Below are 27,428 nucleotides of genomic sequence, written 5' to 3'. Positions count from 1 at the left end.
GCTAGGTCAATACACAGTTATCTGCACACTTTTGGGCATTGAATGATTCATGATGAACTTACAAATCACTCCTAAACTACTACTCTAGAAAGGGCAATTTTAAGTTTAATTAGGTTCTAGAAGAGGTGTTATGGTCCTGCCCTAGTGGTAGATGCTATATATTTCTACTCCAATCAGTAAGCAGTTTGCCTAATTCCAAAGGATTTAATTCTCCTTCATATTTATCACCATACCCTATATAACAAGGCAGATACCTTAGTAATGAGGAAAAGGACTCTCAGTTATAACAACAGTGTGTCAACCTGGATCCCATGTGAGAATTTTAGAGTGCATATCGAGAGAGAGTAGACATCTATAAAAATCAACTGATGAAGACTCGGTAGATAAAAGCTGTACTTTGAGCAAGAACATAATAAGACTACAACTTCATAATAAGAGCCTGGAACGAGAATCAGTAAGTCAAGGACAGGTTAAACCATATGTAAAAAGTGCAACTAAGAAAACTAGAAACTTACATCAGTATCTAAATGTCTATCAGCTGTTTATCATATACTAGAGGCCTGGTGCATGAAATTCGTGCATGAGGGGGGAGTGTCCCTCAGCCCAGGCTGCACCCTCTCAAATCTGGGACCCCTCAAGGGCAGTCGGACATCCCTCTCACAATCCAGGACTGCTAGATGCCAACCGTTCACCTGCCTGCCTGCCTGATTGCCCCTAACCACTTCCCTGCCAGCCTGATTGATGCCTAACTGCTCCCCTGCAGGCCTGGTTGCCCCCAACTGCCCTCCCCTGCAGGCTTGGTCCCCCCAACTGCCCTCCCCTGCAGGCCTGGTCCCCTCCAACTGCCCTCTCCTGTAGGCCTTGTTGCCTCCAACTGCCCTCACTTGCAGGCCTGGTCCCTCCCAAATGCCCTCCCCTGCTGGCCATCTTGTGTCCACATGGGGGCAGCCATCTTTGACCACATGGGGGCGGCCATCTTGTGTGTTGGAGTGATGCTCAATTTGGATATTACTCTTTTATTAGATAGGTTTGTTAAGTATAGCAAAATAGTATATTTATCACCCTCATAAACTCTCAAACTCAAAAAACTTTTATAGATACATGTCAGAAGGCCCCATTTAATATTCAGCATCAGGAATGTCATTCAGATTGCTCTCTTAAGACTATTTCTGTTTATGATACATTACTACTGCTCACAAATAACATACTTTAAGAATTACGTAGCCATAACAGAATCTTTACATATGAAAGAGCAATGAAAGAAAAAATCATATGAAAAAATATGCTTTAATTATGTTTGAAAAAGTTATAACTAGTTTTTAGAGAAACCCATAAAGAATACAATAAACATAAATATCATGTAATAGTAATAGCCAAAGTTTTCATAATTCACAATATCTGGTTTTTGTTTGTTGTTTCTGCCATAATTTTCATGGGACATACTGGTTTAATCTATTTTCTGTATTTTGACTTGGTATCTTAATTTACATCTCCACTCAGATGGAGGTTTTTATTGTTTTACTGAGACACTCACCATTTACTTTAAGTGCTCCCCATCCAGTGACAAATGCTTTACTCTTAGGCAAGACTTCAAACGCAGCATCTGGGAGACAGACTCGGTGCACATCTTCGGAAAACAGGACGGGAGTGGAGAGCCTCACCACCGCGATGTCGTCTTCGTGCTTATGGGCAGCATAGTTTTCATGAAGGATGATTGACTGCACCCTTATTCTCATTAGCGGAGGGCTCAGAGTTGTTCCGAAACTAGCCGTCCAGAGTTTGGGGTTTTTGTAACTGATCACAGATGAAAAGGATTATGGTTGGTTCATTTATGATCTAAAGTTACCCAGGACTCTGCATGAGCAGGGGACATAGGGTGGGAGAAGGGCAAATTGTTTAAGGTGATAGTAGATTGGGATCCTCCTACCTTCGCATTTAAGGCTTCTCCCCTAGGACTGCTTTGTGTTGATTTAGCTGATGACAAATCCCCCCATTCTCATGTAGCTTAAAGTATACTCCTTCAGGGGGAGTTTGTATTTTTTTTTTAAAGAAACCAATGTATTATTGCTATTTTGTGAAGAAAATATAAGTGAATAAAAATTAGAGGTATTGTATACATACATATACATATCACTATGTCCATGCATAGTTATATAAATGTATGTTTGTATAGAGGGGAGGGGAGAGAGAGAGAGAGAGAGATTAGAGCCATAATTGATTCAGTGTTTTCTCATCCTTTCTTTTCTTTTAGGTTAAATTTTATTCAGAATATTTTCACATTTTATGTGAATTTCACTAGAGCTACTCTATTGCTTTATTTTCTCCAAGTGTCCCATATGTTAAATTTTCAATGAGTATATAAATAATAAAAGTTCAGCACCAAAGATATCCATGTGGGAAAATCAAATATAAGTTTATGGGATAATCAGATGTAAGTTTGTGGGTTGGGATATTATTAGCAGAGTTTTTAAAAATCCACAATATAGCTCAGAAAAACTAGTGAGTGTGTTTAAATTTTGACAGTGTTGGCTTGTTCTTAGTTAAAATTGAGATTGCTGGAGAATATGCTGCATATTCAGTTAAAGCTGAAGATACTCTGTCTAATTGTTTTCTACTATTCAGTGATTGTCACTTTTTCTATGCCTGCCAGAAAAATCACGAATACTATTGGGAGGCCTAAGATGCTTAGTGAAAAAGGGATACGAATTATAGAAGTGAAGGTGAGAAAAAGAAGTGCAATTGGTGACCCTGTTGGTACAGACTGAGGACTTACGTGTCAAAGCAATGCGCGGCAGTCAGCAGCCACTCCTCACTGAGCAAAGAGGCCCCACAATAGTGGATGCCATCCATTTGCAGGCTGGCTTGCCATGGCCAATCAGCTTTCTTTGCAATATAACCATTAGCAATTTTTTCCATGGACGGAGATTCCCTCCCTAAACCACAGCCTGTCATAAGAGAATAAGATGATTATTTCTAGAGCTATCAATGTGTATATTTGGCACATAGTAAAATATGAAAACATTCATAGGTTTGCCTGGCCTTAAAATTTTAATCAAAATTACATGATAGAATGATAATTTACACTAAAAATGATTAATTTAAAACATAAAATATTTAATACACTCCCTGATGTATTTAAAGCAATTTCACTTAATTTTTTTTTTCTTATATTTTGGGGTTATGTTCTTAGGTGCAGCATTTACCCCCGTGATAGTCAATGGTTTTGATTGTGAAATGTACACTAATTATTGCAGAAAAAATACTATTTGTACTATTTTTTTAAATACTTGTCTAATATTAAAACCATTGCATAACTTAGTATAAATATCAAAGTTTACATATTAAAGTTAGTGGGTGTCATTTACTTCTAAGCAAATTTTCTACTTTAACAAAGTGAACCAAATAAAAATAAATAAGATAAAATGAAAGGGAACTGTTAAAAGAAGTCATCAGTGAATCCTTCTATAAAGAAGAGCAAGTTATTTCCAAGAAGCTCATGTGACATGAATTCCAAGTTATTACTAATAATTCTATTCCTTTGAGGAGAGTTAAATCATGAATCCATTTAGAGATATCATATACTTTTGGAAATAGTAAACATGGGAGTAGAGAAACTCCTTTCTCTCTCTCTCTCTCTCTCTCTCTCTCTCTCTCTCTCTCTCTCTCTCTCTCTTATTGATTTCAGAGGAAGGAAAAGGTAGAGAAAGATTGAAACATCAATGATGAGAATCATTTGATAGGCTGCCTGCTGCACATCCCCTACTGGGATCGAGCCCAAAACTGGGGCATGTGTCTTTGACTGGAATCAAACCTGGGACACTTTAGTCCACAGGCCAATGCTCTATCCAGTGACCAAACCGGCTAGGACAAGAAACTCTTAAAAAGTGTTTTAAGTTTTATTATTTGATTTATAAAACATCTCAGTGATATTTTTGAACTTACCGCTGTTCAGAATGTGCTCTGCTTGAATTTCATTTATATCTGGAAAAAATACAAGATAATTGCTCAGCAATGGAACAATTATCATTTAAAACACTGTACCCATGACATGAATATTTCTATTTGGAAGAAACTGAATTAGTCAGGAAATACTTAATTTAAAGGCAGTAGAATAAAATCCTATGAAAAGGGGAGGTTTAGATATAAATTAAACTTTCCTCTGACTACTATATGTGGACTCCAGGAAAATACTGGTTAATGGTTATAAAAATATTGGCAGAGAGGATGATATTGTTTGCCATGAAGGCAGATAGCATCTAATTAATTAATACCATGCCAATTTATTAAACTATAAGTGAAACTGAAGAGAATCTAAGACCACTTTTACATATATACTAATATGTTTGGACAGCGTTCTCCTCCATCCTCATTCACACAGTAGTGTTACTATAAAGCCATTCAAGAGTCTTAGACAGCTGGCATCTAGGGTTGGTCCACAGATGCTCCCTGTGGAATCAAAATCCACCAATATCCTAACAAATCCTCAAATATGTTAGTCATTTTTTTAATGAAGTAACATAGAAAACAAAGCATGCTCAGTTGTTCCCCACAATTACATGAATTCTACCTTATGCCAGATAACATAATGAGCAAGCTAGACCCACATTTTGTTACAATGAAAGCTGTGTAAAATTTCAGTAAACCTGCAAATTAAGGAGTCTTTAATGTAGGTCAGACTCTAACCGGGAACATAGAATGCATCTGCAGATAACTATGGGTAAGGAGTTTATTAGACTAAGTCCCTTAGAATTAGGTTTTGCCAATAATAATAATCTCTAAAGGATATAAAGTGTATGATTCCATTTATGTAACATTCATGAAATAATATAATTACATAGATGGAGAATGGATTAGGGTTGCCAAGGGCTAGAGATGGGCAGAGGGTTTGGGTGTGGCTATAAAGAAGTAACACAAAGGAGTCTTGTCATGGCACAGTAGCAGAGTGCAGGTATTTAAAAAAAAAATCATATCCATGTTTAATTAATTCAAACAATTATACTAATATCTCTCTTTCAAAAAATGAGGAAATACTATTATATTTGTGTTATTATATAATTATTCTGTCATAATTATTTCCATATTAACCAAAGGAATATTTTGGTGTTGATTGGGTTTTTGCTTATTATCAAGTAAATGAGAAACATAAACATGAAAAGCAGTTTTATTTTATAGTGAAATAAAGATCCTTTCTCTGTAGATGAGAAGATAGTAAAATTGTGAACTATAGCAAGGAGAGAAAAATGGTATTTCTTACCTTTAAGATAAGGCAATGAAGTATCTATCTTTAAGAAGCTTTGGTTTAATTTTAACTTCTGATGCAAAATGTTAGCAGCTTGTCTTTTTACTGTTTCTGCATTGTTAGAAATAAAGTGAAATTTAAGCAATACATCTGTTTTTAATCCATTATCACTTGACCTGGAAAACAAAAACACCAGAATAAATAAGTGAAGTCATAGCCATAATTATTTTTTATACCTTATTATTTAAATATTAGTTATATCTTTAAAATACAACCTAAATATAAATATTTTATACATTTTATTATCATAGATTTTTCCTTTCTTTTATCATATAGTGTTAATACATAAATTATTCCCTGCTTGTAAAATTTGATCATATTCAGGGAGGGAAGAGTAAAATTCTAGAGTTTTGGAATTTTTTTTCTGGAAAAATAAATCAAAAGTACTTGTTAAATCCATCAACTCTGTCAACATATATTTTTCCTTGATTTTTAAATATTCATATATGTTTATGTTTAAAATTTAAGTAAAATTTAAAAATTAAGCCCAGCCAGGTGTGACTCAGCAGTTGAGCCTCGATCCAGGAATCAAGAGGTCACATGTTCGATTTCCAGTCAGGGAATATGCCCAGGTTGCAGGCTCGATTCCCAGTAGGGTGTGTGCAGGAGGCAGCTGATCCATGATTCTCTCTCATCATTGATGTTTCTATTTCTCTCTCCCTCTCCCTTCTTCTCTGAAATCAATAAAAAAATATTTTTAAAAATTAAGTAAAAGTATTTAATGATTGTGGGAATCTTTAACTGAAGGGCAAGTCTTTTTTTTTTTTTTTTAAATCCTCATGCATGGATATGTTTTCATTGGTTTTTATAGAGACAGTGAGAAAGAGTGTGTGTGAGAGAGAGAAATATCGATGTGAGAGAAACATCAATAGGTTGCCTCCTGCACATGCCCCATCTGGGGACTGAACTCACAACCTAGGTATGTGCCCTACCAGATCAGACCCACAACCTTTTTTCTGCCCAAAATATGTTTTTATTGATTTTTTTTAAGAGAGAGAAAGGTACAGGGGAGAAAGAGAGAAACATTGATGTGAGAGAGAAACATCCATTGGTTGCCTCCTGTACTCACCCTAATGGGGGGATGAAACCCGAAATCTGGGTATGTGCCCGGATGGGGAATCAAACCAGTGACCCTTCGGTGCACAGGAACATGCTCAACCAACTGGACCATGCTCAACCAACTGAGCCATTCGGCCAGGGCTGAAATGCAAGTCTTTAAAAGAACAACCAGAAGAATGTATTTAATCTCTACCCAAGTCAAGAAAGTGCCCCCTATAGGTACTCTGTAGAAGAGGAATAATAATTAAATGTAGTAATATGAAATTATTTTTGCTCTTGGTATGTCTAAGATTTTTAAAAAATATATTTTTATTTATTTCAGAGAGGAAGGGAGAGGGAGAAAGATAGAAACATCAATGATGGGAGAGAATCATTGATTGGCTGCCTCCTGCATATCCACTACTAGGGATCAAGCCCAAAACCCAGGAATGTGCACTGACTGGGAATCAAACCGTGACTTCCTGTTTCATAGGTCGACACTCAACCACTGAGCCATGCCAGCTGAGCTATCTAAGATTTTTATATCCTGTCAACAAAGCAAATAAATGAAGAATAATTAAATAAAACAAAATTGCCTTTTCATTGTACAAATTGATTAGTTATGATTACCTAAAGTTGACAACATGAGACTCGATGTAATGATGATTTAAACTGGAATTTTGAAATATCTTATCTATCTGAGAAAAGAAAAAAAACACACACACAGCATAGAACTTTGTTAAATATAAATTTCACACATTTCAATATAATACAAAAAAGTTTCTATAAAACATGCAGTGATTCAAATAGCATTTAATTCTGTGTTGTTTTATACCTATCCCCACCCAGAAAGCTCATTGGGGCATAATCCTGTTATCAGAAAGATCTTCCTAGTAATTAGATGTTGATATTTAAACAAATTGTCACATGGTTAAAGATGGCTGATGTAGAGTTGAATGAAGCTAGCTGTTTCAACAGCCAATATAAAATATGCACAGACTTGGAGGTACAAAGACTGAGGTTCTTTGAAAACTTGCTACATAAGGACTTAAAATCCTCTGTCATTCAAGGTCAGTTATCATCCTCATGGAGGTGATTAAAGAATCAGTCTTTTAGGCTTTTCTGAAACTTTTTAGGCCATATTTTGATTCTGTGATAAATGGGGGAGAGGAAAAGAATATATATTTTTGGGTACTTCTTTAAAATGAATATACTCAGCAAGAAAAAAATCATGAAATAATAACAGAATAAGACTGCTATTTGTGTGTCATTTTAGACTTTTGTGGGATAATTTCTGTGTAATATTAATTCCTAGAAGAAATTATTTCTTACTAAAACCACAGATTGTTACAGAATCTGTGGTTGCACTAACCTATTCATTAACATTGATTCCTCAATCTGGCTTTTCAGAAAAAAAATGACAGATCATGTGCCAAATCTTACATGAACCTGAGTCTCAATAATTATTTCCTCAAATCAGAAGAGAAGAGCTGCCAAAATGTGAAACTAGGCATGTGCTGAACAAGTGCTTTTCACTTGTCTGATTTCATTTATGAAACTTCCTCTGGTAAGGCACCATATCATATCCTATTAGATAGGATGGTATGCATACAGTTATTGAAAAATCAACAGTTATTAAAAAGAAGAAAATTCAAGTTATTAAGAAAAACAATGGCCATGTGTTTTCCTTTAACAATAATAGAAAATTTGTTTTCTAAGGATATAGTTTTATATACACACATGTACATTTATATGAAAATACCTAATACATATTCATTGTAAAACGTTATAAAAAGCTAGCAAAACAGCAAAGCATAATGAAAAGAATTAAAATAATTTCTAAATCACTGCAGAGAACCTGTTATTTTCATTTGGGGCATATGTACTTCCAGATTTCTACATAGATTTTTATAAATCTTATTATAGTTTCTCTGCCTATTTTCATTCTCTTTTCTATTTCATTATTTTGTTGTTGTTTCCTTTAAGTCATAGCTTTGTGAACCATGTTATTGCCCATGGCCATTGAGAATATAAACAGTCTAAATTATTTAACTTCAAAAGACATCTCTAAATTTCATTTTAGGTACTAATTTTAGTAATTTCTTCTGGGATAATGTTTCCTAGAACTGTAAATTACAGTTTAAATCAGGGATCAGCGAGGGGAGGAAAAAATGGCGGTGGAATAGATAGACATGTCCCAAGCCTTGTCCTGGAGCAGATAGAAAAAACAGCTGAGGGTTGCACAGGGAGTGTTTGTTGGTGAATTGAGGAACAGCTATACTCCAGGAGACAGTGGGGGACTGCTGGACGGGGCTCCCCTGATCAGGCAGCTCCCACTGCTGCTGGGTTCCCTCCCGGAGCGACCGGCTTGGACGCGGAGACCGTACCATCTTGAAGGGGAAAGTGGATGTTATCGGAAACCTGAAAATCTACAACTGCGGCACCCAAAGAACAGCTGTGAACCCCAGAGCACCAGTCCCCAATTGGCACAAACATGCAGATTCAGAGGAGCTCTACACTCCACCATGGAAAGGAGAGAGAGAACTACATAACCAGAAACCCAGAGAAGAGAGACCATGGGGAGACAAAGAAACAGCCCACATATGAAAGAAAAGCAGCCATCACCAGAAAAGGAAGTAAACGAAATGGAGGCAAGCAACCTGCCAGAGAAAGAATTCAGAGAAATGGTCATAAGGTGGCTGAAAAGACTGGAAGACAAATTCGACAATATGTGTAAGAACCAAGAGGAAATGAAGAAGAACCAAGAAGAAATGAAAAATGACATTGCTGCTGTAAAGAACTCAATAGAAAGCATCAAGAGTAGACTAGAAGAAGCAGAGGACTGCGTCAGTGAGCTAGAAGACAAGGTAGGAAAAAATACCCAAGTAGAGCAGCTTCTAGAAAAAAAAAATTAAAAAGCAGGAGGAGAGCCTAAGAGAACTTGGGGATAACATGAAACAAAACAACATCCGCATAATAGGGATTCCAGAAGGAGAGGAAACTGAGCAAGGAATAGAAAACCTGTTTGAAGAAATAATGACAGAAAACTTCCCTGATATAGGGAAGAAAAAACTCACACAAATCCAAGAAGCTCACAGAGTCCCAAGCAAAATGAACCCCAAAAGACCGATGCCAAGGCACATTATAATTAAATTGGCAAACACCAATGACAAAGTAAGAATCTTAAAAGCGGCCAGAGAGAGACAGAAAGTTACCTACAAAGGAACCCCCATCAGACTACCGACTGATTTCTCAATAAAAACTCATCAGGCCAGAAGGGAATGGAATAAAATATACAAAGACATGCAAAGGAAGGGTCTGACTCCAAGAATACTATACCCAGCAAGGCTATCAATCAAAATTGAAGGTGAAATCAGGAGCTTCACAGACAAAAAAGGACTAAGGGAATTTATTACCACCAAACCAGCAATGCAAGAAATGCTAAAGGGTCTGCTGTAAAAAAAAGAAATAGGAAGCGAAAAAGGAACACAGAGGTAAAGAATAAAAATGGCGACAAATAAGCACCTATCAATAATAACTTTAAATGTAAATGGATTAAATGCACCAATCAAAAGACATAGGGTAATGGATTGGATAAGAAGACATGTTCCATATATCTGCTGTCTATAAGAAACCCACCTCAGAAAAAAAGATTCACACAGACTAAGGGTGAAGGGATGAAAAAAGGTCTTCCAGGCGAATGGAAATGAAAAAAGAAGCTGGGGTAGCAATACTTATAGCTGACAAATTAGATCTCAAAGTGAAGGACATAACAAGAGATAAGGAAGGCCACTTCATAATACTAAAGGGAGCAATCCAACAAGAAGAAATAACTCTGGTAAACATATACGCACCCAATACAGGAGCACCCAAATACATAAAAAAACACCTGGAGGATATCAAGGGAGAGATTGACAGCAATACAATCATAGTAGGAGACTTTAATACCCCACTATCACCATTGGACAAATCCTCTAAACAAAAAATCAGCAAACATCAATCTTAAATGACTCACTAGACCAGATGGAATTAATTGACATCTTCAGAACATTTCACCCCAAAGTCACAGAATATACATTCTTCTCAAGTGCACATGGGTCATTTTCAAAGATAAACCATATGTTGGGTCATAGGCAAAGTCTCTTCAAATTCAAGAAGATAGAAATCATATCAAACGTCTTCTCAGATCACAGTGGCATAAAACTGGAAATTAACTACAATAAAAACAACCCCCTAAAATTAAACACATGGAGACTAAACAGCATGCTATTAAACAATGACTCGGTTACCAGAGAGATCAAAGAAGAAATAAAAAACATCATGGCAACAAATGACAATGAAAATACAAAAATCTATGGGCCACAGCAAAAGCAGTCTTGAGAGGGAAGTTCATAGCTCTACAAGCCTACTGCAAAAAACAAGAAACAATGGTAATAAATTACTTAACCCTACAACTCAAAGAGTTAGAAAGAGAGCAACAAGAAAAGCCCAGTGTAAGCAGAAGGAAGGAAATAATAAAGATCAGAGTGGAGATAAATGACATTGAGACCCAAAAAAAATAAATACAAAAGGTCAACAAAACCAAGAGCTGGTTCTTTGAAAGGATAAACAAGATTGATGAACCTCTAGCCAGGCTCACCAAGAAGCAAGAGAGAGGACCCAAATAAACAAAATCAGAAATGAAGGAGTAGAAATAACAACAGACCCCACCAAAATATAAAGGATTGTTAAAATATACTATGAACAACTCTATTCCAACAAACCGGACAACCTGGAGGTAATGGACATATTCCTAGAAAAATATAACCTTCCAAAACTCATTCTGGAAGAATCTAAACATCTCAATAGTCCAATACCTATGGAAGAAATTGAAGCAATCATCAAAAAGCTTCCAAACAAAAGCCTGGGGCCAGACGGCTTCACAGGGGAGTTTTACCAAACATTCAGGGAAGAACTAAAACCTATCCTCCTCAGACTATTCCAAAAAATTCAAGAGGAAGGAACACTTCCAAGCTCATTCTATGAAGCCAGCATTACCTTAATCTCAAAATCAGATAAAGACAACACAATGAAAGAGAATTACAGGCCAATATCCCTCATGAACATAGATGCCAAAATCCTCAACAAAATTCTAGTATATCAGATCCAGCAATATATCAGAAAGATCATACACCATGACCAAGTAGGATTTATCCCAGGAATGCAAGGATGGTACAATATCCGCAAATCAATAAACGTGATACATCACATAAACAAATTGAGAGATAAAAATCACATAGTCATATCAACTGATGCAGAAAAAGCATTTGACAAAATCCAACACCCTTTCTTGATAAAAACTCTCACCAAGGTGGGAATAGAAGGATCATACCTCAACATAATAAAAGCCATATATAATAAACCCACAGCAAACATCATACTCAATGGGCAAAAACTAAAACCATTTCCCACAAGAACAGGAACAAGACAGGGATGCCCATTCTCACCACACCTGTTCAACATAGTACTGGAAGTATTAGCCATTGCAATTAGACAAGAAGAAGAAATAAGAGGCATCCAAATTGGAAAAGAAGTAAAACTGTCCTTATTTGCAGATGATATAATATTGTACATAAAAAACCTGAAAGACTCCATCAAAAAAACTAATAGACTTAATAAATGAATTCGGCAATGTAGCAGAATACAAAATTAATGTCAAGAAACCTATGGCATTTCTATACACCAATAATGAACTTACAGAAAGAGAGACTAAAAAAGCTACCCCATTTACCATCGCACCAAAAAAATTAAGATACCTAGGAATAAACTTAACTAAGGAGGTAAAAGACCTATATTTGGAAAACTACAGGACACTGAAAAAAGATAGAGGAAGATGTAAACAGATGGAAGAACATAGCATGTTCATGGATTGGTAGAGTCAACATCATTAAAATGTCCATACTACCCAAAACAATCTATAGATTCAATGCACTCCCCATTAAAATACCTCAGACCTAAAAGAACTCTCCAAAAATACATCTGGAATAAAAAAGACCCTGATTAGCCACAGAAATCCTGAGAAAGAAGAACAAAGTAAGTGGGATCTCAATACCAGATTTAAAAGCCACTGTTCTCAAAACAGCCTGGTACTGGCACAAGAACAGACGTATAGACCAATGGAATAGAATAGAGAATCCAGATATCAACCCAAACCACTATGCTCAATTAATATTTGACAAAGGAGGAATGAACATACAATGGAGTCAAGACAGTCTCTTCAATAAATGGTGTTGGGAAAATTGGACAGATACATGCAAAAAAATGAAACTAGACCACCAACTTACACCATACACAAAAATTAACTGAAAATGGATGCAGGACTTAAACATAAGATGGGAAACCATAAAATACTAGAAGAATCCACAGGCAGAGAAATCTCAGACATATGCTGAAGCAATTTCTTCACCGATACTGCTCCTAGGGCAATGGAAGCTAAAGAGAAAATAAACAAATGGGACTACATCAAAATAAAAAGCTTTTTCACAGCAAAAGAAACCATCAACAAAACAACAAGAAAGCCCACTGTATGGGAGAACATATTTGCAAATGTTATCACTGATAAAAGTTTAATCTCCAACATCTTCATGGAATTTATACAACTTAATAAAAGGAAGATAAATGATCCAATAAAAAAATGGGCAACGGACCTAAATAGATACTTTTCCAAAGAAGACAGAAGGGAGGCCAAGAGACATATGAAAACATGCTCAAAGTAACTAATTATCTGAGAGATGCAAATCAAAACGACAATGTGGTACCATCTCACACCTGTCAGAAAGGCACCCATCAACAAATCAACAAATGACAAGTGCTGGCAAGGATGCGGAGAAAAAGGAACCCTTGTGCTCTGCTGGTGGGAATGCAGACTGGTGCAGCCACTGTGGAGAACAGTATGGAGTTTCCTCAGAAAACTAAAAATGGAGTTCCCATTTGACCCAGTGATCCCATTTCCAGGATTATATCCCAAGGAACTAGAAACACGAATCAGAAAGGATATATGCACCCCTATGTTCATAGCAGCACAATTCACCATAGCTACGATTTGGAAACAGCCTAAATGCCCATCAGCAGATGAGTGGATTAGAAAACCATGGTACATCTACACAATGTAATACTACGCTGCTATAAAAAAGAAGGAATTCTTACCATTTGCAGCAGCATGGAGGGACCTGGAGAGCATTATGTTAAGTGAACTAAGCCAGGCAATGAAAGAAAAATACCACATGATCTCACTCATTTATGGAAAATAAAGAACATTATAACCTGATGAATTAAAAGATAGATACAGAGGCAGTAAAGCACCCAATAGACTGTCAAATTACAGCGGGAAGGCTGGGAAGTGTTGGGGAGGGAGGGAAATAGATCAACCAAAGGACTTGTATGCATGCATATAAGCACACCAATGGACACAAGACACTGAGGGGGTGGGATGAGGGCATGCGACAGGGGGTAGGGTAGGCTGGGGGAAGGTCAATGGGGGGGGGGAAAGGAGATATATTTACTAATATATGTAATATTTTAAACAATAAAAAAATTAAAATAAATAATGAAATAAATCAGGGATCAGCAAATTATAGCCTACTAGAATTCATGCACGGGTGGGGTAGGCCTGCCCACCCCAATCCTGGCAGGACCAGCAGGGAGAGGGGACATGGGAGGTTGGCCGGCTGGCCCTGCTCCCGATTAGGGTGGGGGAAGCTGCTTGGGGGCAGGGCTGGCTGGGGGGGAGGGGCCATGGGAGGTTGGCCGGTCAGCTCCGCCCCTGATCTGGCAGTTTGGCTGGCTGCAGTGAGTGTCATAGCAACCGGTTGTTCTGGTTGTTCCGGCATTCCGGTTGCTGGCTTTTTATATATATAGATAGAAAAAATCTAGCCAGCCACTCATTTTTGTGGGCCCATCATCTAAGAGTGGTCTTCACATTATTTTAATAGTTGAAAAAAATCATAAAAAGAGTAATGTTTTGTGACCACTAAAAATTTTTACAAAATTTAACTTTCAGCATCCAGAATTAATTTTTCCTTGGCTACAGCCACACTGCTTGGCTGACGTATTGTCTCTGGTGCAGTAGCACTATAAAGACAGATCTGAATTGCTTCAGAGGGACTGTATGGCCTGCACAGCTGAAAATTTACTATCTGGCTTTGTACAAAAAAAAAAAAAATTGCCAACTCCTGGTCTAAATTACCATACTTCTGTACTGTACTTCTCAATTATGATACTTCTCCTATGTAGTCACCATTTGTATTCTAGAGGACAGGACCACTACTAGTAAAATCTTTATCCCCTGGTCATTTGTTTGATGAGTATTTTTATGATCCTACCATGTGGCAGACACTGTGACAGGCACCAGAATTATAAGAATAAGTCGATTTAGCCCTTCACAAATCCAGAGAGACCTAGACATATAAAATAATAATAATGTCACAAGGCAGTAAGTGTTCTAGCAGAGGTGTGTGAAAAGTTCCATGAGAACACAAGAAACAGGTATTAACATTCATTCAGACATTGTTTTTCATACTTTTTATTTGCAACGTAAACTGATTCTCAGAATAACTCAGAGGTGGGTGTAATTATCGTTATTTTGAAAGTGGAAACCTTGAGGCGTCAAGTAGCTTCCCAAAGTTGAGAAGCCTATTGAACATAGATATTCTGACTTCGAGGCTTAGACTGTCTCCAATTCAACATATTTATTCCTGTAATAAAATATTCAATACCCTGCCAATGCCACTTAGCTGCATATTTCAATTCATTTCATCACCTTCTGCTTTTGGTTGGGAAATTGCTAAAGAAATATTTCTGAAGCTGGCAAGAATGATCTTTTATCTTTGGCCAATGCTTGGCTCAGTAGAAGCTGTATATAAACTGAAAACTTCAGTGGAAGTCTATGTGTTTCTGTGCTCTACTTTTAGGAACAAATGTTCAATATAATTGCCTAATGGGAAATGTATTAGGATCATACACACTGTAGGTGTGTAATAAATGTTACATGGTAATGTTGTTTGTGCCTGAATGATTGAGTTATATTTCCAAATACGCTATTTTTTTGTACTTCAGCTAATTTTTTTTCTTTTTGTTTAGCTTGTGTTGTTCAGTCTTTGGTGCAATCATCCTTTCTCCAGTGTACCTGAGACAATGTTGGTTAGAGTTGCCAGGAGTAGCAAATAAAAATACAGTTAAACTTTAATTTCAGATAAATAATAAATGCTTTTTAGTATCAGCATGTTGAAAATATTGAATGAAGTATATTTTCAGGAAGATATGAAATTAAAATTTAGCTGGGCATTCTGTGTTTTATCTGGCAAACCTAACATAGATGTAATTTTGTGTGTTCTCAACTCACCTCTTACTTTATTTTAACCTCTTTCCCCCTAACAGTATTTTCAGGTAGAAATGATACAAGCAAAACTTAGACTTACCTCATCACTGATTTTTTGTTTCAGGTCAGTCCTAACTTTTGAGTGCTCTACTGAAAAATCAGGATTATACTCAATACTGGGGATTTGGAAGGAGGTTTGGAAATAGTGCAACTTTTTCTGACCTGGAAGGGAGAACAAATATGCATGGTTTCTCTTTAGTTCATATGAGCTACAAAAATAATGGAAATAAAGGGAATGGCATGCAAAAATATCCCATAATTGATGAACTCCTGAGAATTAATTCAATAGCTGTGGCCAATACTTCTCTCTTCCTTTTTGGAGATTGCACAATCTCTTAGTCGTGTAATTTTCAGTTGTGTCCTGACACAAGTTGACCTTGAATTTAGAATTGCTACTAAAATCATTTTTTATTCTCAATAAATCATATTGAGAATATTAAATCATACAATAACATAGGATATAAATCTATGGCATTGGTCAAGAAATAGTATTACGTGAACCAAGTCAAATTTTAAATGCTAGAAGCATTTTTATACATAAAAGATTATAATTTCCGAAAGGTAGATAAATTTATGCAAATCAACATTACATTATGCAAAGTATGTATACATTTAAGCAAATGATTGTTGCAATGAAAATTGTATTCTAAAATATTTAAAAATATTAAGGTTTTGAAATAAGTGAGTGGATATTTAAAATTAAAAAAAACACACAATGAGATAGATTCTTACCAAATGCCAAAAAATAAACAAGGAGACCGATGATTATTGCTAGAACCAACACAACAGCTGCAACAATAAGGGCAATCATCCATGGTTTCAAGGAATTTGTTCTTCTGCCTCGTATAGGTGGCCTTTTGAAAGAGAGAGTTATATATTAAAAACAAACAGAACTTAAAGACTAGAATCTCAATTTCACATAGTTTTGGCATAGAATGTGTTTTTTTGTTGTTGTTTATTTTTTTTCATAAGTAATTACTTTAATTTTTTTAATTGTTTAAAGTATTATATGTCTCCTTTTTTCCCAATTAACGCCCCCTGGCCACTCCCACCCCCGAGGGCAAGCCCCGACTGCCCCAGGGTCTGTGTCCATTGGTCATGCTAATATGCATGCAGACAAGTCCTTTGTTTGACCCCTGCCTTCTCCCCGAGGTTGGACAGTCTGCTCAGTGCCACCTTGTCTCTGGATCCATTTTGGTTCGTCAGTTTATGTTGATCATTATATCCCACATTTGAGTGAGATCATGTGATATTTTCTTTCTCCAACTGGCTTATTTTGCTTAGCATAATGCTCTCCAGTTCCATTCATGCTGTTGCAAATGGTAAAAGTTCCTTCTTTTTTATAGCAGCATAGTATTCCATTGTGTAGATGTACGATAGTTTTCTAATCCACTCATCTGCTGATGGGCACTTAGGCTGTTTCAAAATCTTAGCTATTGTAAATTGTGCTGCTATGAACATAGGGGTGCATATATCTTTTCTGATTTGTGTTTCTGGTTTCTTGGGATATAGTCCTAGAAGTAGGATTACTGGGTCAAATTGGAGTTCCATTTTTAACTTTTGATGGAAACTCCATACTGTTTTTCACAGTGGCTGCACCAGTCTGCATTCCCACCTGCAGTGCATGAAGGTTCCTTTTCTCTGCATCCTCTCCAACACTTGTCATTTGTTGATTTGTTGATGATAGTCATTCTGACAGGTGTGAGATGGTACCACATTGTCATTTTGATTTGCATCTCTTGGATGATTAGTGACTTTGAGCATGTTTTCATATGTCTCTTGGCCTTCTGAATGTCCTCTTTTGAAAAGTGTCTATTTAGGTCCTTTGCCCATTTTTTGATTGGATTGTTTATCTTCCTTTTGTTAAGTTGTATGAGTTCCCTGTAAATTTTGGAGATTAAACCCTTATCTGAAATAGCATTGGCAAATATGTTCTCCCATACAGTGGGCTTTCTTGTTGTTTTGTTGATGGTTTCTTTTGCTGTGCAGAAGCTTTTTTTTTTTAATGTAGTCCCACTTATTTATTTTCTGCTTAGTTTCCATTGCTCTAGGAGCTGTATCAGTAAAGATATTGCTTCGATATATGTCTGACATTTTGCTGCCTATGGAGTCTTCTAAGGTTTTTATGGTTTCCCATCTTACATTTCAGTACTTTAACCATTTAGAGTTTGTTTTTGTGTATGGTGTAAGTTGGTGATCTAGTTTCATTTTTTTGCATGTATCTGATCAAATTTCCCAGCACCATTTATTGAAGAGACTGTCTTGACTCCATTGTATGCTTTTGCCTCCTTTGTCAAATATTGATTGAGCATAGTGGCTTGTGTATGATAGAACCAATTTCTGGGTTCTCTGTTCTGTTCCATTGGTCTATATATCTGTTCTTGTGCCAGTACCAGGCAGTTTTGAGAACCCTGGCTTGGTAATATAGTTCAATATCTGGTATTGGGATCCTTCCAACTTTGGTCTTCTTTCTCAGAATTGCTGTGGCTATTCGGGGTCTTTTTTTATTCCAGATGGATTTTTGGAGAGTTTGTTCTAGGTCTTTGAAATATGCTGTTGGTATTATAATGGGGATTACATTAAATCTATAAATTGCTTTGGGTAGTATGGAAATTTTAATGATGCTGATTCTACCAATCCATGAACACGGTATGTTCTTCCATTTGTTTAGAATGTTTTGGGTTTTTTTTTACTCTAGAATTCATGGTTAGCTCATATTATACTTAGTAACATTTGAATATGTTTTTTATAAAAAATTAGAAAAAGCCCTAACCAGTTTGGCTCAGTGGATAGAGCATTGGCCTGCAGACTGAGGGGTCCCAGGTTCGATTCTGGTCAAGGACATGTACCTTGGTTGCAGGCACATTCCCAGTAGGGGCTGTGCAGGAGGCAGCTAATGATGTTTTTCTCTCATCAGTGTTTCTCACTATCTATCCCTCTCCCTTCCTCTCTGTAAAAATCAATAAAATATATTAAAAATATAAAATTAGAAAAAATACTGTCAATAAAAACTCACTGATGATTAACTTTATATTTTGATTTTAAAAAGTCAGAATTACACTAGAATGACTACTTTTTTATATATTCCCCAGTTCATTACCTAGATTTTCTGAAATAGTTTTTCTTTGTAAATGAACTAATATCATATATTGGGTTCATGTGCCTCAAATCACAATGATCCTCAAAGAGTGAGGGCAAATGGGCCACTTCTCTCATTCTAGCATGAACACACAGAGGTTCTGAGTGACTACTGAAAACTGGAGGAGCTAGAATACAGAGTTGGTCTGTTAGGGCTCTTTGCACACATCTGTACATAAACCTATAATCTCCATTTATAAAAGAAGTAATCTGTAATGCATACAAAGAACATCTAAAACAGGACATGTAGAAGAAAACAGAAAAGAACAATAAGGAGAAATAATAAACGACACAAAAAGAAATCATCGACATAATGAACAAACAAATAAATAGTGATAGTTCAGGACTTTGGATCCAGAAACTTCATGGCATGAGAACCACTGGGGGTATATAATGAATAACCATTTCATCTATATATATATAAAAGCCCAGTGACAGAATGGTAGAATGACCAGGACGACTGGTCAACCAGTCACTATGACGTGCATTGACCACCAGGGGGCAGACACTCAAAGCAGGAGCTGCCCCCTGGTGGTCAGTGCATTCCCACAGTAGGAGCAGCCACTCAGAGGGCAGGTCCATAGCCAATTGGCTGACTGGGATGAGTGGTACTCCCACAGCAGGCCAATCCCCACAGGCCACGGCCTCCACCAGTGCATGAATCCATGCAGCAGGCCTCTAGTAGGATTCTAAGATTCAAAGCTGTGATTTTTTATAGATAACATTGTGTATAATAAGGCCATATTTATTTGAGTAAATAATGAATCAATTTAAAGAAAATATTAAGATAATAATAGTACCAGTAGCATGCAAACATGAGAAAAAGTGATGTGCAAATGACTGATATTTGGCAAAGTTTTGTGGAAACAGGAAAATGTGACAAAGCACTTCCCCCATCTCAGGCTCAGAGCCCACACTTAATACTAAACCTGAACACTTATAGAATCAAGGCAGGTTAGAAGGGGACCATCAGGGATTGTCCAGGGAGATCTAACAAATTAGAAAACTGGACAGGAATATTGTTCTGATAATTATAGATACTATTTCTTTTTATCTTACAAGTACACATGGAAAAGAAGAAGGAATTGCCTTCTCTGGGATTGATAGCTGGTGGTGTTAAAGTAGAAAATATAGGCCCTAGCTAAATAATTGAAGATATAACTGAGGTGTGCCTTTTGTCATCAATGATCTTGAAGGAGTAGGGATGCTCCTGTATCCTTGCATCTGGGCAAAGAATCTAGAAGCAATTTTCCTACTTCAGGAATTATAACCTAAACCCTGATAAATACCTCAGGTAGCATTAATTTTGAGTTCTGCTATATTTCTGAAAGGATCTAAAGTTATTTTGGCCTGCTACTCTTTGGTTGATGGCAAGACAAGAGTACTTGCAGCAATCTGCAGATATCTGAAGTATTGTTAGAAAAGCTAGGATCCCACTGGGGCATAGACAAAATCTAATGAACATATTTATCACCTTTATTTTTTAATATATTTTATTGATTTTTATAGAGAGGAAGGGAGAAGGATAAAGAGTTAGAAACATCTATGAGAGAGAAACATTGATCAGCTGCCTCCTGCACACCCCCTATTAGGGTTGAGCCCACAACCAAGGTACATGCCCTTGAGTAGAATCAAACCCAGGACCCTTCAGTTCGCAGGTTGACACTCTATCCACTGAGCCAAACTGGTTAGGGCTTATCACCTTTATTAATAGAGGATCATGGTCAATCATAAACTCATTCAGTTGACATTTGCTGATTTCTTCTCTTTGCCAAACACTTTTTGCTTGAGATTAAAAATTGAATAAGACATAGTCTCCCATCTACAAGAATGTGTGATTTAGAGACACATTAAGTAATGACTATAATACAAATGAAAAATGTCATAATGAAATATTCCCAAGAGAGGTAAGTGGGTTGATTTTGCTATGAGAGGTAAGTGGGTTAGTTTTGTCTTAAAGAATTTGTCCTTTGAACTTGGCCATGAAGGCTGAGGAGTAGAAATTGGCAAGGATGACATGTACCACAGGCAGAGGGAACAACATAAAAAAAGACAAGGAAACATGAGGCAAGGAGAAGGACTTCTCAAGGACATACTTGAGAAAGTAGAGTTTATGAACAAGAATAGAGGTAAGCTTAATGCATGTTTCCATTAGTTAAATTAGTAGAAATTTATTGAGCATTACCCTGTACAAAGTAGGGGAATGTAAAAAGCATCTTAAGTATAGCCTCCTCTCAAGGTATAGTCTTACAGAGGAGAAGGAGCACAATGCACACACATTGCTACCAGAGTCACAGAGAATTTCTAAGAGAATCTTGAAGAAAAACTAATTATTTCTCTTTGGAGGAGATAATGGCTGCAAATAGTGATAATTTTTTAAAGCTTGAAAATGCTGGATCCATTTTTTCACTGTCTTCTCTCTTGGTCAGGAAAAATCATCACTGAAGGGGGAGCTTGTTTTGCAACAAAGTTCTCATCTTCAGAAGCATATAGTTTCCCACTGAACTGTTCTATTTCTAACACCAGAAACATTGTGACTGAATCACAGACTTAGGTATGTGTAAACCAAAATTAATTTTAGGCTGTAATAAAAATAAAAAGCATTTATTTGAGCAAATGGAGCTGCAGCCCGGGAGACACAGATTCAGGTAGCAACTTAAATTGTGTTCCCCTGAGACAGAGTGGAAGTTGCTGGCCATTTATAGTGAAAGTTCCCACCCAGGTTCCCAATCAGGTCTATTTTATATAAATGAGGTACCAAATTGTGCAGTTCTAATTGGATGGGGTAGGTCTCAATTCATAGAAAGATAAAACCAGGGCTTCCCCTGCATTGGTTGCCTCATGTGACTCATTTGTTGACTCATGTGAGGCATAGTGTAGGAAGCTGAGAGTTCAATCTGAGGTCCTTCCCCATTTTTGCAGTACACGAGGAGCCCCTGCCAGCTAATGGCTGCTGGGCTCTAATTATTTATAAAATTTGGACCCCTGGTTGACTAAGGGGAATCCATCTCAGCAGATAAATTCCATTTTGAGTTTTACATTAAATGAATCTTTCTTTTTGGGGGTCCACATATGAATAAGTAAAAATGTACATTTATTTCCTTAACCAGGCAGCCATGACTTATAATATTTACTAGAGGCCTGGTGCACGAAATTCGTGCACGGGGGTGGGGGAGGTGGGTTTGTCCCTCAGCCCAGACTGCACCCTCTCCAATCTGGGACCCCTCGAGGGATGTCCGACTGCCCTCCCACAATCCAGGACTGCTGGCTCCCAACTGCTCGCTTGCCTGCCTTCCTGATTGCCCCTAACTGCTTCTGCCTGCCAGCCTGATCACCTCCTAACCACTCCCCTGCCAGCCTGATTGATGCCTAACTGCTCTCCTGCCAGCCTGATTGCCCCTAACTGCCCTCCCCTGCAGGCCTGGTCACCCCTAACTGCCCTCTCCTGCAGGCCTGTTCCCCCCCGCAACTGCTCTCCCATGTAGGCCTGGGTCCCCCTAACTGCCCTCCCCTACAGGCTTGATCGACCCCAACTGCCCTCCCTTGCAGGCCTGGTCCCTCTCAACTGCCCTCCCCTGCTGTCCTGATCACTCACAACTGCCCTCCCCTGCTGTCCTGATCCCTCCCATCTGCCCTCCCCTGCAGGCCATCTTGTGGTGGCCATCTTGTGTCCACATGGGTGCAGCCATCTTTGATCACCTGGGGGCAGCCATCTTGTGTGTCGGAATGATGGTCAATTTGCATATTATTCTTTTATTAGATAGGATAGAGGCCTGGTGCATGGGTGGGGGCCAGCTGGTTTGCCTTGAAGGGTGTCCTGGATCAGGGTGGGGGTTCCCTTAGGGTGTGGGGTGGCCTGGGAAGGGGCCTGTGGTGGTTTGCAGGCTGGCCACGCCCCCGGCAACCCAAGTGGAGGCCCTGGGATCTGGGATTTATTTATCTTTTATAATTGAAACTTTGTAGCCTTCAGCGGAGGCCAGGGCAGGCCAGGAACTTGGCTTCATCCATTGCCGGGAAAACCCAAGCCTCTTGCTTGCTCCGTGGCCACAGTCATTTTTGTTGGGATTTATTTATCTTCTATAAATGAAACTTTGTAGCCTTCTGCGGAGGCCTGGGCCAGCCAAGGCAGGTGGAAAGCTTGGCTTCCTCCATCGCCAGGGCAACTCAAGCCTCCTGCTCTCTCCAGCTCTGTGGCTGCTGCCATTTTTGTTGGGATTTATTTATCTTCTATAATTGAAACTTTGTAGCCTTAAGTGTAGTGATGCCTGGGCCGGCCAGGGTGTGCAGGAAGCTTGGCTTCCTCCATTGCCGGGGAAACTCAAGCCTCCTGCTCACTTTGTGGTGGCAGCCATCTTGGTTGGGTTAATTTGCATACTTGCTCCTGATTGGCTGGTTGGCATGGCTTGTGGGTGTAGCCAAGGTACGGTCAATTTGCATATTACTCTTTTATTAGATAGGATTCTTGGATGTTTTAAAAAAATTAAAGTAAGATTTGATTTTCTCCCCAATTTTTAGTACTAATATAATTTTAACTTACACATTGACTAATTTCAATGTGTGATTTCAGCGATTATTCTGTATTGGTGGAGCTTGCACTTCACACATATTAGGTAAATGTTTGTTCACTAAATAAGAGAATGTGTCTTTAGGTGGTAGGTAACCCTAAATTATTTACAACACAAAAACTATTTTTATCAGAGTTTTGCTAGAGATGAGTTTTTCAAACATAGCATGCAGGGAAAGACTAAGCAGTTACTTGAAATAGAATACAAGTTTTATACTTATAAATTGTTAAAAGACAATTCTCTTTTCTTTCTTTCTTGGCCTCTTTCTTCCCCTAACCATTCCAATTCAAAACTTTTAATTTGGTCAGACTATCCCAGCAAGATGACTAAATAGGTTTATTGTAGTACAAGAAAATACAGCCTAAGAGAAACTTTTGACATTCAACCAAAAGAAAAATATGTGACCTCATCTTTTGAAGTATACCTGCCAAAGCAAAGATGAGCAGTGATGAAAACTACCTACTCAGCAGGTCAGTCTAGAAAATTTTTCACAAAGAAGAGAAGCATTTTGAAAAGTGTCTTCTATTTCATCTCTCCCTTACCTTTATGTAAATTCTGAGTGGCTCATTACCCAGACTGTCTCCTGGGGAGGTACTTCTTGACCTCAACAGAATGGAATCAACTCCTCTGGCTCTTTTCAACGTACCTTTGTAAAGGTACATCTTCAGGGCCTTTTCTCTTAGATAGCTCTCCTAACATCTGTTTGTTTGTTTTTTTCCTGGTGCTTTTAAAATTATTTATATTATCAAATGTTGTCACTCAATGAGTCAAGGGTGAGGAATAAAAGGATTTCTTTTTGCCACAGCAGTGGCCACATGAAAGAGGTTGTTCAGCATAGTGGTTAAGAGTGTGAGTTCTGCATCCAGCTGAAATGAGTTCCTGTCCCAGCTCCCCTACTGTGGGACATTGGCAGTCATTCAACTTCTTTATGCCTTAGCTTCCTTATCTATAAAATGGAGCTAAAATTACCCACCTTATGGGTATTTCACCTTCTGCAGAGACAATTGAGTTAATATATGTAAGAGCACTCAGAACAGTAACTAAAACGTGGTGAGAACTTAGGAGTTTTGTTTATTTTATTATTTTTATTATCAAAAGCAGCAGAGAAATGATAACCAAGGAGTGCATAATGGATTAGGGCAGTGGTCGGCAAACTCATTAGTCAACAGAGCCAAATATCAACAGTACAATGATAGAAATTTCTTTTGAGAGCCAAATTTTTAAAACTTAAACTTCTTCTAATGCCACTTCTTCAAAATAGACTCGCCCAGGCCGTGGTATTTTGTGGAAGAGCCACACTAAAGGGGCCAAAGAGCTGCATGTGGCTCACGAGCCGCAGTTTGCTGACCACGGGGTTAGGGGGAGTTGGTGGAAAGTGGGTGCTGGATGGTAGATGTGCTGCTCTTGAAAGAAAGAGGAGGGAACTTGTGCCTAGGATCTTGGAATCTGAGTGGCAACACTGTGTACAAACTATGCACAGACTGGGAAGCAATTTGGGAGCCTAGCAAAGCCCTGATGATCTCCAAGGGACATTCCAGCAGATAAGAGATTTAAAGTTTAGGGAGGGACTAGAGCCTTCAAAAGTAATCAATCACAAGGTTCAGAGGTAGCCATCATGTGGTGAGCACATTTTGGAGCATCCTTGGGAAAGAGTTACTGGACAACAATAATGGGTATGAGAAAATTTAAGACAAGACAAGATGGGTGAATCAGGTAGCTGGGGTTTTAATCTACTGCCCAGAAAAGACAGAGAACTCTGGAAAAAAGTTGTTATGAAAATATCAGGAGGTGGGGGGTGTTATTCATAATTGTAGTGTCTTAACAATGATGACAATGATTACTATAATTGTATCACCAGATATGATGAGACTTTTATAAAATCTAGGATGTGAGTAAGAATACTAAAAGTTGTGCATAAGATTAAATTAACATTTGTGCTTTGTTTATGTTTTATGTTCTGATAAGCTGTGTGTCTTGTTTCTTTAACCCCACATTATGCAAATAAGACATGTTTCATAAGTGAAAAGTTGATTGATGTCATAATTAAAATAACCGGTGTTTTAGTTGTGAAAGAGTTCAAAAGGAAATAATCAAGGTCAGGAGTGTTACTCTTCAAATCTCTATTCATTAATACAAATTTACATGGTGAGGTTCCATGAGAAGCTGTTCCTTGAAGGAAATTTTAGAGTATTGAGGTAACTAAAACACATGAGGACAAAAAAGAATTGACCTGAGCTATTGAAGATAAGGTGAGTGTCCCAAGCAGTACTTCCACCCACTTTGGCCAATATTGCGTCAGTTTTATTGGTACACTTTTTTCTGCTTTCTTACTAATGTTTTCAATTAATCATCACTTATCCTTAATCATCTTGCTTCCTACTGTGATTTAACAACAAATTTTGACCTTTAGAAGAAAGTGGGGCTTGTTTTGACTGTTAATAGATGCAAAAATGTATTAGCTACAAATCTTTTCTAATGAGCAAGTCCTACTGTCACTTGTATGTGACAGCTGGGAAATAGTTTTAATCTAAAAAAATAAAATTTGAAATGTGAAAAGAAAATTAAATAAGGCTTTTCTTAGCCAGAAAGGACTATTTGATTCTGCTGGAGATGTCACATGAATGCCAAAGACAAAGATAATGATAGTTAGGTGACTTGGACAGCCTCAGTGAACAATAACTGTCAGGAGCTTTTACTTTTAATTAAAACTCACTTTTGAGCTTCCAGAGCCTTTTGATGTCTCCTTTCTGCCTTTTTTCCTGCCTTCCTTTTCTCTCTTTTCCTTTCTTTCTTTAATGTCTATATTGATATGTAATTAACATACCATATATTTCACTCATTTGACAAAATGAGTGAAATATATACAATTCAATGGCTCAATATGTTCAAAGTTGTAGAACAATCACCAAAACCAATTTTCAAACATTTTATCTCCCAAATAGAAAACCCATACCCATTAATAGTCACTCTCTATTGCCCCCAAACCTAAGCAACTGCTAATCTACTTTATGTTGCTATGGATTTGTTTATTAGAGACATTTCTTATGAATAGAGTCATTTAATGTGTGGCCTTTTTTACCTGTCTTCTTTCACTTAATATACTATTTTCAAAATTCATCAATGTGATATCATAGGAGTTAAGACTACATGTCTTTTATTACCAAATAATTTTCTATTTTATGGATATACTACATTTTATTTATATATTCATCAGCTGATGGACATTTGCATTGTTACTACATTTTGGCTATTATAAATGCTGCTGTGAATATTCATGTTTAAGTTTTGTATGGACATGTGTTTTCATTTCTTTGGCATGTATATCTGAGAGTTGGATTTCTGGGTCAAATGATAAATGTATGTTTAACATTTAGAGAAATTGTTAAACTTTTCTGAAGTGTCTACACCATTTTATATTCACATCAACAATGTAAAAATGTTATAATTTGTCAACATCTTCACTAATCTTTTTTTTTTCCCTTTACTATCCCATAGTGGGTTGCTCTTTTTTCTTCCTTCTACTTGGTTCTTCCACCTCATTCTTATCACAACACTCTCTTTCTACCTTAGTCTGTTCATATCTTATTCCTGTCTCCCTATATTTTTTTATTTTAACTCACATTTTAAAAAACAAAAATAAGAATTAATAAAATTATTTATAATTTTCCAGTTACTCTCTCTGAACCTTCAAATCATATGATAGCTCCCTCTCCACAACTCCCTGAATTGTCTTCCCTATTTACACCCTGGTGCATTTTCCTAACACCATGCTAACTACTTCAGGCATTCAATGTGTTTCATCTGGACAATCACTATAGCCCTTAATAGATCCTTTATCTCCAGGTAATTTCCTCTCAAATACATTCTATAATGTTGTTGCCAGAATTATGTTCTAAATATACATTTTGTTAAAAAAATTTTTTTATTGAATTTATTGGGGTGGACATCCTATATAATAAAAGGCTATTGTGCA

At 37.3% G+C, this 27,428-nt stretch overlaps 1 protein-coding gene across 1 annotated transcript in view; it reads right to left on the bottom strand.

Annotated features, from left to right (window-relative positions):
- The window catches only part of LOC307104464 (transmembrane protease serine 11G-like), a 44,135-nt gene that overhangs the window by 4,778 nt on the left and 11,929 nt on the right, over positions 1 to 27,428 (bottom strand). Inside the window, exons 2-8 of the mRNA XM_079779360.1 lie at positions 16,485 to 16,606; positions 15,793 to 15,914; positions 6,968 to 7,035; positions 5,255 to 5,415; positions 3,943 to 3,981; positions 2,774 to 2,945; positions 1,535 to 1,794 (exon numbers count right to left, since the gene is read on the bottom strand). Of these exons, the coding sequence (XP_079635486.1) occupies positions 1,535 to 1,794; positions 2,774 to 2,945; positions 3,943 to 3,981; positions 5,255 to 5,415; positions 6,968 to 7,035; positions 15,793 to 15,914; positions 16,485 to 16,606 (944 nt within the window). The remainder of the gene's footprint in view (positions 1 to 1,534; positions 1,795 to 2,773; positions 2,946 to 3,942; positions 3,982 to 5,254; positions 5,416 to 6,967; positions 7,036 to 15,792; positions 15,915 to 16,484; positions 16,607 to 27,428) is intronic.

The sequence above is a fragment of the Cnephaeus nilssonii genome, assembly GCF_951640355.1.
Source record: "Cnephaeus nilssonii genome assembly, chromosome: 1".
Classification (NCBI taxonomy): domain Eukaryota; kingdom Metazoa; phylum Chordata; class Mammalia; order Chiroptera; family Vespertilionidae; genus Cnephaeus; species Cnephaeus nilssonii.
This window is presented reverse-complemented; position numbering and strand designations above follow the sequence as displayed.